This window comes from Nyctereutes procyonoides, unplaced genomic scaffold (assembly GCF_905146905.1).
Source record: "Nyctereutes procyonoides isolate TBG_1078 unplaced genomic scaffold, NYPRO_anot_genome, whole genome shotgun sequence".
Classification (NCBI taxonomy): domain Eukaryota; kingdom Metazoa; phylum Chordata; class Mammalia; order Carnivora; family Canidae; genus Nyctereutes; species Nyctereutes procyonoides.
Genome location: NW_026575049.1, coordinates 10,524,702 through 10,539,636, shown reverse-complemented (window position 1 = coordinate 10,539,636; position 14,935 = coordinate 10,524,702). Strand labels below are relative to the sequence as shown.

Genomic DNA, 14,935 nt, shown 5'->3' with positions numbered 1-14,935 from the left:
GTTTTAGGGAAACACTCGCATTTCAAGGTGGGAAAAATAGGAGGTGGCGTTTTGTGGGCTCCTGTGGTGGTTAGGTAGTTCTCAGAAGACAGTACTGGAAATTAGATAATTGCTGATGTCATTTTTTACAAAAAAAATGTGTATTCTGGGGGCTATAAAAGCAGCAACTTTTGCCTTCCCCTCACAAGCAGAATCATCGAAACAGGTAAGTGTTTCAGCAAACTTGGTGTGATGGGTTCGTTTGACGTGATACTTCTTGATACCTAATTGTTTGCCTTTATGCTTTTGCTTCTTGTTCTCTTGATACCAGGTTTCTTTTCTAGTCGCCATTAGTTCCAGTTAGAGCTGTTTGCGATGGCTGCCCTGCAGAAATCTGTGAGCTCTACCCTTATGGGAACTCTGGCCGCCAGCTGCCTCCTTCTCATTGCCCTGTGGGTACAGGGAGGGGCAGCGCTGCCCATCAGCTCTCACTGCAGACTCGACAAGTCCAACTTCCAGCAGCCCTATATCACCAACCGCACCTTCATGCTGGCTAAGGAGGTACTCATCTCGGTCTCTCTCTGTCTTTTCATATCTTCTCTCCTTGGAACCTGATAGTTCCTAAAACGTTTTCCAGAACACTACTAAGATCTGTAAGAATGCATCGTCTCTCCTCACTGGTAGACCAGAGATTATTTTCTATGTCTCCTTAGAGACTCTTTGGAGATTGGCTTTACCAGAAGACCCTCCATGTTGGCCTTGATGATATATGTTCGTTGAATTTTACTCCCCAAAGGCCATTTATTAGCCCTCCTGACTGTGTTTCTCCTTACTCCTGTGTGCATTATTTTAAACTCATGCACACATCTGAATTCTTGAGTCTTCCTGGGGCTGCTCTGGGGAGAGTGGATAGAGTGCATCTCTACTCACAGACTTTTCATGACAGATGAAAAGGCACTTAGTCTTTTCTTCTCTTCCAGGCTAGTTTGGCAGATAACAACACAGATGTTCGTCTCATTGGGGAGAAACTGTTCCACGGAGTCAATGTAAGCCATAGTCATGATGAGCGGGGCAGTGTGTCATCCCTGGTTGTTTGGATGGTGGTGATGATGCTCTGGGTCTTCTGGATGCCCCTCAACATGACCCCTGCTGTTTCACTTTTGCCTGCAGATGGGAGAGCGCTGCTATCTGATGAAGGAGGTGCTGAACTTTACCCTTGAAGAAGTGCTGCTCCCCCAATCCGATAGGTTTCAGCCCTATATGCAGGAGGTGGTGCCCTTCCTGGCCAGGCTCAGCAACAAGCTAAGCCAATGTGTAAGTTTTTGTCCCCGCCTAACTCTACCCTCTCCTACTTGACTGTCTTGCCTTGCTTCTTTCCTTTAGAGCTCTTCTCTGCAAACCCTCACTGCCCCTTCCCACGCTGGCACCTCTTGGTGCAACACCACCGTGAGAGTCATTTGGAATCACAGAATGTTTGTTTTTGCTTTAATTGAATCATATTTTGAACATATGATGACGAAGAGTGTCTGAAAGACAAGAGCAGAGAAGGCTCTTTTGTCCTTGGGAAAAAGCATCTCAAGTTATGTGAGACGAGAAAGGTGTTAAGACCTGTAGGGAAAAAATGCCTAGATGTGGGAATGGGTCCCTGGAGTATAGATGGAACAGGTGGGAAGAAGAGAGGCTAATGGGAAGATTTAATGTTCAGTGCCGGGTGGGCAAAGATGGTTGCCCTTTGGATATCACGAGAAGGGACAAAAGTCAGAGGTGTGTGACCTTGATGGCTCTGAATATTTAAAATTATGAAAAGACTGCAGTGGAGTGGGCAGAGTGAAGGGACCTAGTATTTATTGAGGAGGGCCTACTGTTCACACAAGACATTTTATGTCCGTTTCTTGTTCTGAGCATGCATTTTTTTGGGGGGTGGAGTTAGGGTTTTATTCTTCACAGAATTTGCATAAACCACTCTACTCTTTCCACAAACGTAAACCTCAGTAGGATTTCTCAAGGGTGAAGAGAGGTCCCATGTAAGGGAAATGACTGGATTTTGGTGTCCAAGGGAATTCAAGAGCTTTGAAAATCTAGGTCACTGGTGAAATCTAGGTCATTGTGGGCAAAATTGCTAAGAACTTTAACTCCAGGTGCATTGTAACACACCTCAGTTAGGGACGCTGAGGTTCATAGAGCTTCAGCACAACAGTGTTAAAATAAGTGCTCTGGTTTTCATTTTGTAGCATATTGAGAACGATGACCAGCATATCCAGAGAAATGTGCAAAAGCTGAAGGACACAGTGCAAAAGGTACTACTAATAACTATTAACTCTAACCCATTAAATAGGAGAGACAAATACTGTTTTTCTTTCCTACCCTTTCTTTTCTTCCCCCACATGTAATTTTTTTTGCTTTATTTGCCTACATCAGGTTGATTATATATTTATTTATTTGTATATAATATTTATTTTAAATTTTATTATATATATTTATAGATAAATTTTAAAATTTTGCAAATCATAGAATTCTAGAATTGACTGGGAAGTAAGATCATCTAATCTCTTCACCCCATGTTCTGGGCATGACTAGCAGTAGAGCCAGGGCTAGAATGCAGGTCTCTTGAATCCCTTCTAGCACTCTTTCTAGCAGCAATTTGTGTTAGTTTTAGTGTTAATTCTTTAGGAAATTTGAAATTCCTACTGATTCACGTAATCCAAACAAGCACTTCTTCAAAAACAGGAAAGTACTTGGGAACAAATTTATTTGAGGTGATTTTTGAAGCCATTGATTTGATGATTTGAAACTTGGAGAAATAAACCCAGAACAACCATAACAAAAGAGTTGCACATATATGATGTAAATTTCTAGAATTATTGATACTTATATTTAATTATCATAATATAATACCTAGAAGCTATTGATTTCAATTTAAAAGCAAGAATGAGCAACCCCCAATTTCTTTTATGCAGTTCCAAACGGAATAGATTTATTAGAGTGAATGGAAGTCTGAACTGGAAATACTCTTCTCTTCCTCTCTCTTTTCCCTTTCCTTTCTGGTCTCCTTCTTCACTCAACAAATCCCCAGTGAACATCTATCTGGTTAGGCTAGTGTGCATTTGTACAGAGAATGATACTGTCACGTGGCCTATTTGGGGAAAAGAACAATAGTAGAAGGCTCAGACTAGCAATTGTGACTCATTCAAAAACCAGAGGAATGATTACTAGCAGCGAAAGTGATGCTCTTGCAAGCAGGTAACAAACCTCAGAAACATGAAGGTTCTAGCTGTTGGAATTTTTAATAATAGGTGTAACCTTAATCATCCCCTTCTTTCCACCTTGATGTTTCTTTTAAAAATTATTTCTTGCTGATCATGATTTAATGAATCTAACCATTTCTTTGATAATCGAAGGCTTTGTAGTCTTTCATTGTGAAGACCAATTCTCTTGCCATATATCTATTACCTAGAGGTAGAGGGCTGAATGTTAGCATGCCATTGCCAAGAAGTTCTTTGCACTTCTGGCTTGAAAAATTCCTGATGTCAGCTTACTTTGTTGGCTTTAGAAAAATGAAGTGTGAGAGAGAAACATCTGATGGTGATCCATGTAGGGGAATAGAATTTAAAACTTTTAACGCATTTTGAAAAAATCGACTTTAACATTTGCAGTAGAGTGTCATGTAGAAGAGTGATTATGTATTTATTTATTTTTTTAAGGCCTGTAGCTCCAGAAAGCATAGGTGAGAGAAGAATGTTACTCAGAGGAAGCTCAACCTGAGAGAAAACTGGTCAGCACCAGCTGAAATGAGAGGGTGGTCTTGGAGGTGTTAATTCCCCGCCACTGGAGGTAGAAGCAGAGAGCTGGTTGTGGTAGAATGGAGGAGACACAGTAGATCAGGAGACTTCCAAAGTTCTTTATATCCTTGGGAGTCTTTGAGATATAAGAAGTATTACTTGACATGATGTCAAAGGAAGTACGAAAGGTGGAATGATGGCAGACAGCAGGAAGAGAAAGGGGAGCAAAACATAGAGGACAGTCATGGCTTACTACTTTCCTTGAAATAAGTTGGAGCAAATTTAATAGATTAGATGAATTTCAGAGGAGGATGCTTTGGCCTCGAATCTGACGTCTGTCTCCTATGGAGTTTGGAAGCCTCATTTGCATACTATTTGGAAGGAAGAGGAAAGAAGCGGTATTATATTATGTATCTGGCTTTCTACTAATTAGAGCAACTGGATGGGACTAATTTGTCATTCCCCCCACAAAAGTGAAAACCTGTATTTTCCCCCCTTTGTTAAGGAGTTGAGAACAGAAAAAAAAAAAACCCATGTGTACTGGTAAATGTGTAGTTTTGATTCGAAGTTGTGTGAGCTGAGCTGTTATAATTAGTTGGCCTTAGCCTATTGTGAGGGTATGAGGCAAGGCCGGGAGTGATGGGGGGTATTGGGTCCTGCCGATGCCTGCACAGCTTCTCTCTGCTTCTCTGGTGAGGAAGTGGCTTTCGGCAGCTTCATCAGTGTAGATACAACTGAGACTGGTGCCTGTTGGTGCCCTTTCATTTCAGTTGGGTCTATGGCAAATCACACTATATTCTTGTGAAAAGATCACTATTAGTAATATTTTACAAAGGCAAAAACCTGGTTTATGTCTCTAGCAACCTAACCATCTTTTTCTAATTTGTTCCTCCTAAAAAAAAGCATGGTATAAATGCTCAAATACTCATACATTCTTATTTTACAGCTTGGAGAGAATGGAGAGATCAAAGCAATTGGAGAACTGGATCTGCTGTTTATGGCCCTGAGAAATGCCTGCGTTTGACCAGAGCAAAGCTGGAAAATGGATAACCAACCCTTTTTGCCTGTTAGAAATAACAAGACCCCCTAAAAGGTTTTCTTTTATCAAAAGGAAAATGGGAAGCCAAACTTTACAATCATGGGTGGAGTCTAAAGAAACCCCTGCTTAGCTTAAAAAAGAGAACAATGCCACCTGTGTCCAGAAGACCAGAAGGTAGACCTTCCAAGCTTAATGAGAATGACTGATAAAATGTTATTGTAGTTGGTGTTTTATATGCAGAAATTTATTTTTTAAAAGTAATTGTCTATTCCCATAAACCATATTACTTCCCATTTCCTAAATAACCTCATTTCCAAAACCAATAATTTATATTTATGAATTTATTTATTATTGTAAGTACACATTTTATTTATGTCATTTTAATATATAGATTTATTTATAGAAGTGTTATGGTATTGCTACTTAAGTATAAAGTCAGTATTTATATTTATGACAATAATTATAGAGCTATGTTTATTTGACCTCAATAAATACTTTGATACCCTACATCTTGTGGCTTTGTGATTTGTTTCCCTTTACTATCATCATCCTCATTACCATCATCACCATCACCATCACCATCATCATCATCATCATGTAATCATTCCTATTTGCTTATTGTATACTACTCTTAAGCTCTAGCTTGAATCTATTAAGGAGGGCATTCTTCAGTTTTCCTGCAAGTCAGGATATACAGTAAAGGGGAAGAGGACTGAGTTTGCGGGAGTCTTTGAAATTTGTGCAGAGAAGGAAAAGCAATAGAGATAGATGGACTAGTTCTATCTAGAAGAATGAACAGGAGACACCAGCACTGAGGAATGTGTAGGTCTTTCCACAGAAAGTGAAAGTCAGTGGTTAGGAGAGGTCAGTGGGTCAGTGGTCAACTGTTTACGGTGTTTCATTCTCTGAAAAGTCAGGAACCCCAGGTTTATTGTACAGGTCACGCGCCAATTGGTTGTCAAGTTCCTGAAGGATTAGGCCAAGCCTAGTGGTGACAGGTGAGCGCATATGTAAATTTTAGATTCGCTCCTGGGTAAAGTGGAGCTAATACTTTTGGGTATGGGTTCCAAATGCTGAGAGGCACCAAAGCTAAGCTTCATAGATAATAGAAATATAATTGTTTCTGGGCTAAGCTGGGGTTTAGGACTCTTTCTTCTCTTCTTCCAAAAGAATCTCAGTGTAAAACTTAGCGAAATTTGGGATTGTAATTATTTTTGACCAATCTTCTAGAAATTGAGCCATAAATGGAATATCCTCAGAATTGGATTCATGAACGCTTCCATCTAGGCCAAGGAGTCTGAAATGAAGAGATTCTTAAAATTCTGGATGCTAATGAATGTAAAGCATAAAGTATCAGGATCTTCTTCAATTCTGAAGGGCAGTGCTGGCAAATTTTGCAGCCATGGGAGATAGTCCAAATTCCTCACAGGGAGGGAGTCTTTACAGAATCATTGGTACCCGCTATAGCAATTCCTTGCAGCAGTGGCAGAGGGCAGCATTGGCTGGCACTATTAACACTACTCTTACTCTTGGCCTTGGCAGAGGCCTCCGGTGTCTCCTCCCCCAGTAGCAGATGGCAACACCCAGGTGTTCATGAAGACTAATCCGTGAGGTTGCATGAGACAGAGGCCCCCAGAGACACCAACCAGCATTTAGGACTGAGGAAAAGCCACTGGAGTGTTTTGAGTGTGGGAAAAACTGGCTATGATTCCTGTTCTAAAAAGATCACTTTGGGGTTGGGTGGAGAGTAAGTCTGGGAGGGGTGAGACTAGAGGCAAGTCCAGCACCACAGTTTAGGGAGGAGGTGATGATTGCACTGGAGTGGGTGGGAGTGGAGCCAGAGAAAACTGATGGGTGACTATTTCTGTGACACTTGGTTTGGGTTGCCTGGGAAATAAGGGCCACACATAGGTCAGATTCACTAAGAGAAAAAGCGATCTGCTAGTTTTTCTTCTGGTTCTTCATTTATATTAGATTCTTCCCTAGCATGCAGTGCTTCATATGAGTAAGGACAGACAGATGATTTTTGTTCTGAAAAGAGGTCAGGATTTTAAGATTTGAGTCAAGATATGTATCAGATGAGAAATAGTGATACCAAGAGTTGAAATCTGAGGTCCTATCATCTCGCAGGCTACCACAGCTATAGTGACTTTATCTTTAAAATATACTTTCAAGGCGCTTGAGTGGCTCAGTCAGTTAAGCATCTGATCTTGATTTCAGCTCAGGTTTACGATGTCAGTTGTGAGATTGAGCCCTGCATCAGGCTACATGCTGGGCATGAAGCCCGCTTACGATTCTTTCTCTCCCTCTGCTTCTCCTCCCCCTCTGCTTGGTCTTTCTCTATAATTAATAATAATAATAATAATTTACACACATATACATATATACTTTCAAGGACTGTTTATTGTTTAAAAAAAAAAGATGCAGAGGACTGGGACGATGGATCCTAATCACCAAGAGAAAATCCTATCGCTGCTACATCATGAGGGCTGGGTAGACTGTAACTGGACTACGGGCATGGACTGAATTGTCTTGTCTATTCACTCAATAGTCTTGTCCATGGAGAACTGCATCAATTGAAAAAGACAGGATCATCAAGAACTCTGTTTCTATAGGAATGAGGGTGTAGGTCACTTGACCAGGTGAAGGACCCTGTCCAATGAGGTGTAGGCAGAGGGAATAGGGAAAATGGAATGAGTGGTGGAAGGAGGAGTTCCTAATTATTAATTTAGGTCATGTGAACAGCTATAAAAATAGTAACTATAGCAGATAAGGTTTCTATTAATGAGTTATTTGTCTTTTTTCTCCTTTTCCCTTCCCTCCACCTTTTTTTTAAAGGAAATTTTAATTTTTTTAATTTTATTTTAAGATTTATTGATTTTTTTTATTTTTTTAAAATTTTCTATTTATTCAGAGGCAGAGAGAGAGAGGCAGGCAGAGAGGCAGAGACACAGGCAGAGGGAGAAGCAGACTCCACACAGGGAGCCCAATGTGGGACTTGATCCCAGGTCTCCAGGATCACACCCCAGGCTGCAGGTCGCACTAAACCGCTGCGCCACCGGGGCTGCCCCTTCCCTCCACCTTTTATAGGAAGATCATTTGTAGAGGTTATTCTAGTTTTCAGGTGGGAATATGATCGCATTGATATTATTTTGTAATGTAATGTAATGTAATGATTAAGTAGTTGATGAAATTCTAAGTGTTACCTGTGTTGGAGACACAGGAGACATTTTTCACCTGAACAAATCCAAGAGTGGATGTTGAAGACAAAAGGGATGGCTTGTGCCATCTGGCCCTCCAGATCCATCCTCTGTTCTTTTCCACTCTAGTTGGTGCCCAGAGAGTCTGATATATATCAAATGCCTCATATATGTGTTTATTCTCTTTCTATTGTATTTGGCAAGTGGGAAGAGTTAGCAGGAGATTGAAGGAAGTGAATAAGGTCAGAATACTTATTCCTCTGGAAGCTTCTTGCCAGATTGCTTTGCAGGTTGGTGTTATAGTTCTACCAAAAGCCTCAGCTCCTTGCAGACGGCCCTCTTCCATATAGTCTTCTTTCCTGGTTTTAGAAATTGTTCTCAGCACTGTTTCCTCATTGGCTTCCAGCTATTGTTAGCTTCAGGGCATTGCACTGCTTCATGGGGTCCCTTAAACTCTACATCTTAAAAAAAAATCAATCTCTTATTAAACTCTTCTCTGTTACCCAGTTTGAGTGTATCATATGTTTTCTGCTGGGATTCTGATCTATATATTCCCTTTCTCTCTTGACTCTCTCCACAACGCCCACATAGCAGCAGGATGAAGTCTGTTAATTTAGATATCTTTTATGCACAATAAAGAAGTCAGTTTTTGGCATATCTGAGTCATGTGTAAAATTTGACCCTGCAGTAAAGCAAAATCAGAAACAATAGAATTTTGGTTTCTAAAATCAAGCACTTTCTTTAATTAAAAAATCCAACAGATTTCTCTACGGGGGAGTAGTGGCATTTAGGTCAACATGCAGGAACTAATGTGCTCTCTTCTTCCCTCTGGCCTAAGAATGCTCTTGGTCCCCTGGAGGCTCTCTTCTCTACCCTGTTGCTTTCATGCAGGACAAACAAGGGGATCTTTAAGTCGGGCTATGACACCAGCTAGAGGATGGGAGAATTATTACACTTGAATAATTTTGACTGCTCTCAGCCTTGTGTTTTGGTTGCCTCTCTTGTGTGTGACCCTTCTTTCTCCTCTTCTCTTGCTTCAGGACATTCAGGATGACCCTACATGCTTCTTTTAGTCACGGTCTCTCCTTATTTCTATGGGGTTTAACTGTCTGGGTCATTCTCTGCATTCCGTATCTCACTTTAGCAATACGAGTGCGGAAGAACCTCAATAGCATCTAGAAATTGATCTGTCGTGCCCTTACCGGTGGGTGCTGTTTCTCTGTGAAACCTGCATGCTGCGGGATGCCCTGTCGAGCTCTTGTTTCATCTATGATATTTTCCACTTGCCATGACCTCAGAGGCTGTTTTTAGGCACACTGGTTGCCCAGGAACTTTATGATTCCTACGTTGCTGCTTGACTCAATAATATCTTTAGAAATTTCAATTCAATTCAGGTCAGTAAGCAACCATTTAGATCATAGAGTAGCAAGATGCTGCACTAGGGGCTATGAAAGTAGAAGGTTTAGCTATAATTTGGATGCTGTCCTCAAGAAGCTGGTAGCCTCATGAGGAAGATGATGAGCAAACAACTGTCCGGGAACAAGTGGACTGAAATGTGCTTATGGGAGAGGCACCAACAAGGTGACAGTTGTCACTGTTGATGTCACCAGGGTTGCATTTGAGCAGATTTTTTTGAAGGATAAGAAAAATTTCAGCAGGTCTGAAAAATTCAGACCACAATTTCAAATGTGGTCTCCTCTGTGAAACTTCCCCTTCGCAACCTAGCATAGTTAATTGCTCCATCTTCAGGAGCCTCAAGGCATAAATGTATAATTCTCTTTTAGCATTTATCATGCTGCATATTAATTATTTGTATGTGTCTATTTTAGGAGCTTCTCAAGTATAGAAAATATTGTTTGTCTTTGTGTTTTAGGACCTAAAGATGCCTGGCACCTAACAGGGGCTTGGTAAATATTTGGTGGATAGATGCATAAAAAACTGAACAGCAGGGCAGCCCCAGTGGTTCAGCGGTTTAGGGCTGCCTTCAGCCCAGGGCATGATCCTGGAGACCTGGGATCGAGCCCCACGTCGAGCTCCCTGCATGGAGCCTGCTTCTCCCTCTGCCAGTGTCTCTGCCTCTCTCTCTCTTTCTCTCTGTCTTTCATGAATAAATAAATAAAATCTTTAAAAAAAAAACTGAACAGCATTCTGGGCCTAAGGATTTGGATAAGCAAAGGGTTAGAGACCAGAAAGGGGAAAGAGTCATCAGCGAAAAGCCAGAGGCCCAGTGTGGCTGGAGCACAGGGTATGATGACCAGCAATGGTAACACTAATTCTACACGAGGTCCTATTTCTAGTCTCTGGAAACCCAGCTCTTGATCAGACTTATGAAAAGGGAACTTTGTGAATTAATAGGATTTTGGCTCACTCCATGCCTTGGCCTCTAACCTAATATGAGCTGATAAGACAACTGCCTCAACACTCTGTACTCTTAACTTTGTCCTTTTTGAGTTTGGGCAGCTGGCATCTGCTAACACTTCCCACCACCAAATGCCTCATAAGAATTATGGGAAATGTGATATTGCTGATGGTATGGAGTAAAATCCATTCAAAAGCTAAATCCAAACCAACTCAATAGTTTCTGACACAGCCAGACAAGAGATGTCACCTCCTGGAGAACATCCACACTGTAGGAGACCCACCCATGGCCTACCTGGCCTTCTCTGTTGATAACCTCCGACAAGCAAAGGCTGCTGGAGAACACCTGATTTAAAGCCATGATAGTATTATCTGAGTTATCCATCCATGGTTTTGTCAAAGTCTCCAAGCTTTTGTCTCCAGAGCGTGTTTCTAATGGACTGAGGCATGTCCCTAGAGCATGTGTAATCTGCTCTTCACTGTCTCCACAGTCTTTGAACTGCATGTTCCTCATTCTTAAAATAAGGAGAGTGACATCTACCCTCATGTAAGAATGAAATCACTCCATCATGGCTGGTTGGAAGTAGAATTTTGAGTTGAATTTAAAAAATATATATATATATATTATTCTTTTAAAACACAATATATATGCAATATATAAAGAATAAATGAACACACTGATTCAGAGCAGAACCTTGGAAGACATTAGCCCCAAAGCAAGTTTATGGGAAGGATAAGAGACCTCTTACTAAGAGACCTCTTACTAGCTGATTCTTGCCATCAGTGAGTACTTGCAAAACAAACAACACACATATGTTTAACTGCAGAAAAGTGAAGAGCTGTTGTGTAGAAAGTAATGAGAAAAGATACAAGAACAAAAAGGAGGAGCCAGCATCACTGAACACAGAGCTGCAGGAGAGGTTCCCTTCAAGCCCAGCCGGTCAGCTGGTCTGATCTGTCTAAACACTTCTGGTTGGGTTTGAAATGCAGAAGAAAGACAGGAAACAGTACAGAAAGCAGCAGAGGAGATGCCCACTGTGGGCTCTGCAGACCTTCCAGGCAACATTAGATGATAAAGAACTGCTTGCGGCTGCCCAGCAGAGCTCAGAAGTGGGTCAAGAAGAAACACTTGAGAGGTCCTGCTTAGCAGAGTTTATTGTGTCAGCACCCATATTTCTTCCTCTGATCCCTGACCACCCTTTGGTCTTTCCTTCCCTCTCAGGGCATTGGGTGGCGATTGTGTTGGGGTGTATCCAGTAATCCAACACTATTTATTGAACACATACTGTGTGCCAGTCACTGTTTAGAACAGGTGTAATAGTGATAAACACACAGACAAAAATCCCTGCCCTGATAGAATATAGATTTTAGTGAAGGGAGACAGTAAACAAAATGCATAAGTAAAATATATCATGAGTTAGATAATAATAAGGGCTTCAAAAAAAAAAAAAAAAAGGAAAGGGAGTGGGGTTAACTCTATTACGGTAGTGTTTTACTTTGCTAAGTGCTGCCATAAGAAAGCACCGAGGCTGGTGGGCTTCAACAACAGAGATTTATTTTTCTCCTAGCCCTGGAGGCTGAGAGCCTGACACCAAGGTGTCAGGAGGGCTGGTTTTTCCTCAGGCCTTCCTCCTCGGCTTGCAGCTGGCCACCTTCCCTCTGTGGATGTCTGGGTCTTAATCTCCCTCTTCTTAGGAAGACACCAGTTGTATTGGACTGGGGCCTACCCAGAGGACTTCACTTTAACTAGATTACATCTTTGAAGACCCTTTCTCCAGATGCAGTCACATTCTAGCATAGTGGGGGTTAGGATTTCAACATAGGAGGGTTTTTTTTGGGAGGGGGGAGGGACAACATTCAGCCCAGATATCCTGGGAAAGCCTTGCTGATAAAATGATATTTGAGCAAAGTTTTGAAAGATTGGAAAGAACTGGCCATGCAGATGTCTGGGGGAAAAGCATCTTGGGCAGAGGGAACAACAAGTACGAAGACCCTGAGACAAGGGTGTGCCTGGTGAGTCGAATGAGCAACAAGGAGGTGTTGTGGCCAGATGAGGAGAGCAAGCGACAGCAGGAGAAGAGGCCAGAGAGGCGAGGGGACTGGCAAGTTCAGGCAGCCCCTTAGGCCATTGAAAGGACTTCGGCTTTTATCCTAAGTGTGAGGGGGAGTCCTTAAGGGGGAAATCGTGTTGCTAAGTCTGCAAGTTCACGTTCAAATGCAGTGCTCCGTCTGAGCGAAGTCTAGCAGGTGTTTGTGCGCAGTGCTGCAGGCCCCCAGAGCTGAAGGCACAGACCAATGGTTAGTCCATTTTCATGGAAAAGGTACATCTATTTCTAGGCCTCTCACAATCACGATTTCTGAATTCTGTCTCCATTCTTGCTGTTATTACTGCAAACCTTATTTTCAATGCACTTAGAAAATGAGGTGGGGAGGCTATATTTTTATGTGATTTCACAAAACTTTGGAGGATGACTCCACTGTGCCTCCTGTCTCTCCTTGCTGAGCTCAGGGAAGGGGACAGCAGCAGAGGTCTGCTTTCTGTTACCCATTGTGGTCGGTTATTATATTCTTTTTATTTTTTAAATCATGGTTAGTGTATCATAGTCTTTGCAATATTTATGGATGATGTGCCTTTCATTGCCAGATAATGAATGGCCAGTACATCTGATACCAGTGTGTCAAACCTGCAAATGCAAAGTTAGCCCCAAACCTACAGAGCTACAAAGAAGATTGATACTAAAAAAATAGCTATTGGAATGTATAGTAATTTTTTAATAGTAGGTTTATTTTTATGCTTCTCATCAGAAGACCTTGGGGTCCTACATAAATCCCATGTACTTATAAGCCCAGAGGCAAAGTAGTCCAGTGGAAATACCATTAGTTTGTGTTTTGAAGGCATGGGTCAAGCCTAGGTTTGCTCCTTCCTGGCTCTGTGTCTTCGAGGAAGTCATTTTACCTCTTTCCATCTCAGTTCTCCCACCTGCAAACTGGAAAAAAAAAAAAGATCTTCACTTTTTATAGAGTGTTGGGAAGAACAAGTAAAGGAATATGAAGTTAGATATTTTTATCAAGTATATGCAAGGCCTGTAAAATACCACAAACAATTGTTTTACTCTTCTTTATGTTTTTTTCTTCTTGTTCCTTTTCCCTTAGGTCACGGTCCCATCTCTTGTTGTCTGTAGTGTCCGTCACAACCTCGGACATTCCTTGTGTCCTGTTCTCCAGTGTGGTGGGAGGCTGCACAGGGAGTGGGAAGCACGTGGGTATGGAAGGGAATCCCCTGCCTCTTTGATCGAAGGGTCACTTGGGCATGTGATTAAACTTCCTCGACTTCTGTAAAATGGAGCAATACCAGATGCTCTAAAACTACCTACGTTCTCAAATATAATGAGAAGTATTTAGCTATTGCCTATATTTCAGGATATGAAAGTGTTCTCCTCCCAATCAGCCTGTGGAATATTAAGTTGTCAGCACAACAGTCAAGGTCTCTCTTAATTCCATGAATCTAGGATCAGCAGGAAAGCGAGTAGCCAGGGCTTGATTTCACCTCTTTTTTTTTTTAAAGATTTTATTTATTCATCCATGATAGACACAGAGAGAGAGGCAGAGACAGAGGCAGAGAGAGAAGCAGGTTCCATGCAGGGAGCCCCACGCGGGACTTGTTCCCGGCACCGTGGGATCACGCCCTGAGCCACAGGTAGACGTCCAACCGTTGAGCCACCCGGGTGTCCCATGATTTCACCTCTCAAGGAAGCATTCAAATGGATCTAAATACATTTTAAAAATTGGATGAGGTAGGATTCTCTTCCTCTTAAAAATGTTTTTCTAGAGCTACTAATATGTTGGCATTTGCAATATAGTTAAAAAATAATTCTCTTCTAGACTGAACAAGAGAGGAAGGACCATGACTTCAGATAAGGCTTGGTGTAGCTATGACTCAGTGGAGGCTTCTTTCCCTCCTGCTGCATCAGCGGCTAGGCTCTCCTTGCTTCTCTTTCTCTCCTTCTCCTTCTTTCCTTCCTCTCCCTCCTCTCCTCTCCTCTCCTCTCCTCTCCTCTCCTCTCCTCTCCTCTCCTCTCCTCTCCTCTCCCCTCCCCTCCCCTCCCCTCCCCTCCCTCCCCTTCCCTTCCCTTCCCCTTCCTTTCCTTTCCTTTCCTTTCCTTTCCTTTCCTTTCCTTTCCTTTCCTTTCCTTTCCTTTCCTTTCCTTTCCTTTCCTCTTTTCTTTTATTAAGGTGAAAGTCAAATTATATAAAATTAACCACTTGAAAACAATCAGTTCATTGGCATTGATACATTCATAATGTTGTGCAATCACTGCTTCTATCGGGCTCCAAAATATTTTCAACACTCCCCATGAGAACCCAGCAGTTACTCCCTCTTCCTCACCTCTCAGCCCCAAGCAGTTTTCTGTCTCCATCTACTTACCCATCCTCGATATCTCATAGAAGCGAAATCACACAATATGCCACCCTTTGTGTTCAGGGTCTTTTATGTAGCGTATTATTTTCAAGTTTATCCATTCTGTAGCATGTCAGTGTGTTATTCCTTCCTAAGACTAACATTCCATTGTATGGACATA

General features: G+C 41.8%; 1 protein-coding gene across 1 annotated transcript; it reads left to right on the top strand.

Moving 5' to 3' along the window:
* Positions 1-354: 354 nt before the first annotated feature.
* Positions 355-4,782, top strand: IL22 (interleukin 22). The gene is made up of 5 exons (XM_055327788.1): positions 355-540; positions 960-1,025; positions 1,150-1,293; positions 2,211-2,276; positions 4,705-4,782. Exons 1-5 carry the CDS (start codon positions 355-357, stop codon positions 4,780-4,782), a joined length of 540 nt encoding a protein of 179 aa, XP_055183763.1.
* The last annotated feature ends 10,153 nt before the right edge of the window (positions 4,783-14,935 follow it).

Excerpts from the sequence above, each read along its gene's own strand:
- IL22 (XM_055327788.1), top strand. The coding sequence starts at position 355 with ATGGCTGCCCTGCAGAAATCTGTGAGCTCTACCCTTATGGGAACTCTG. Across the intron at positions 541-959 it reads CCTTCATGCTGGCTAAGGAG|GCTAGTTTGGCAGATAACAA; the intron begins GTACTCATCTCG and ends CTTCTCTTCCAG. Across the intron at positions 1,026-1,149 it reads AACTGTTCCACGGAGTCAAT|ATGGGAGAGCGCTGCTATCT; the intron begins GTAAGCCATAGT and ends TTTTGCCTGCAG.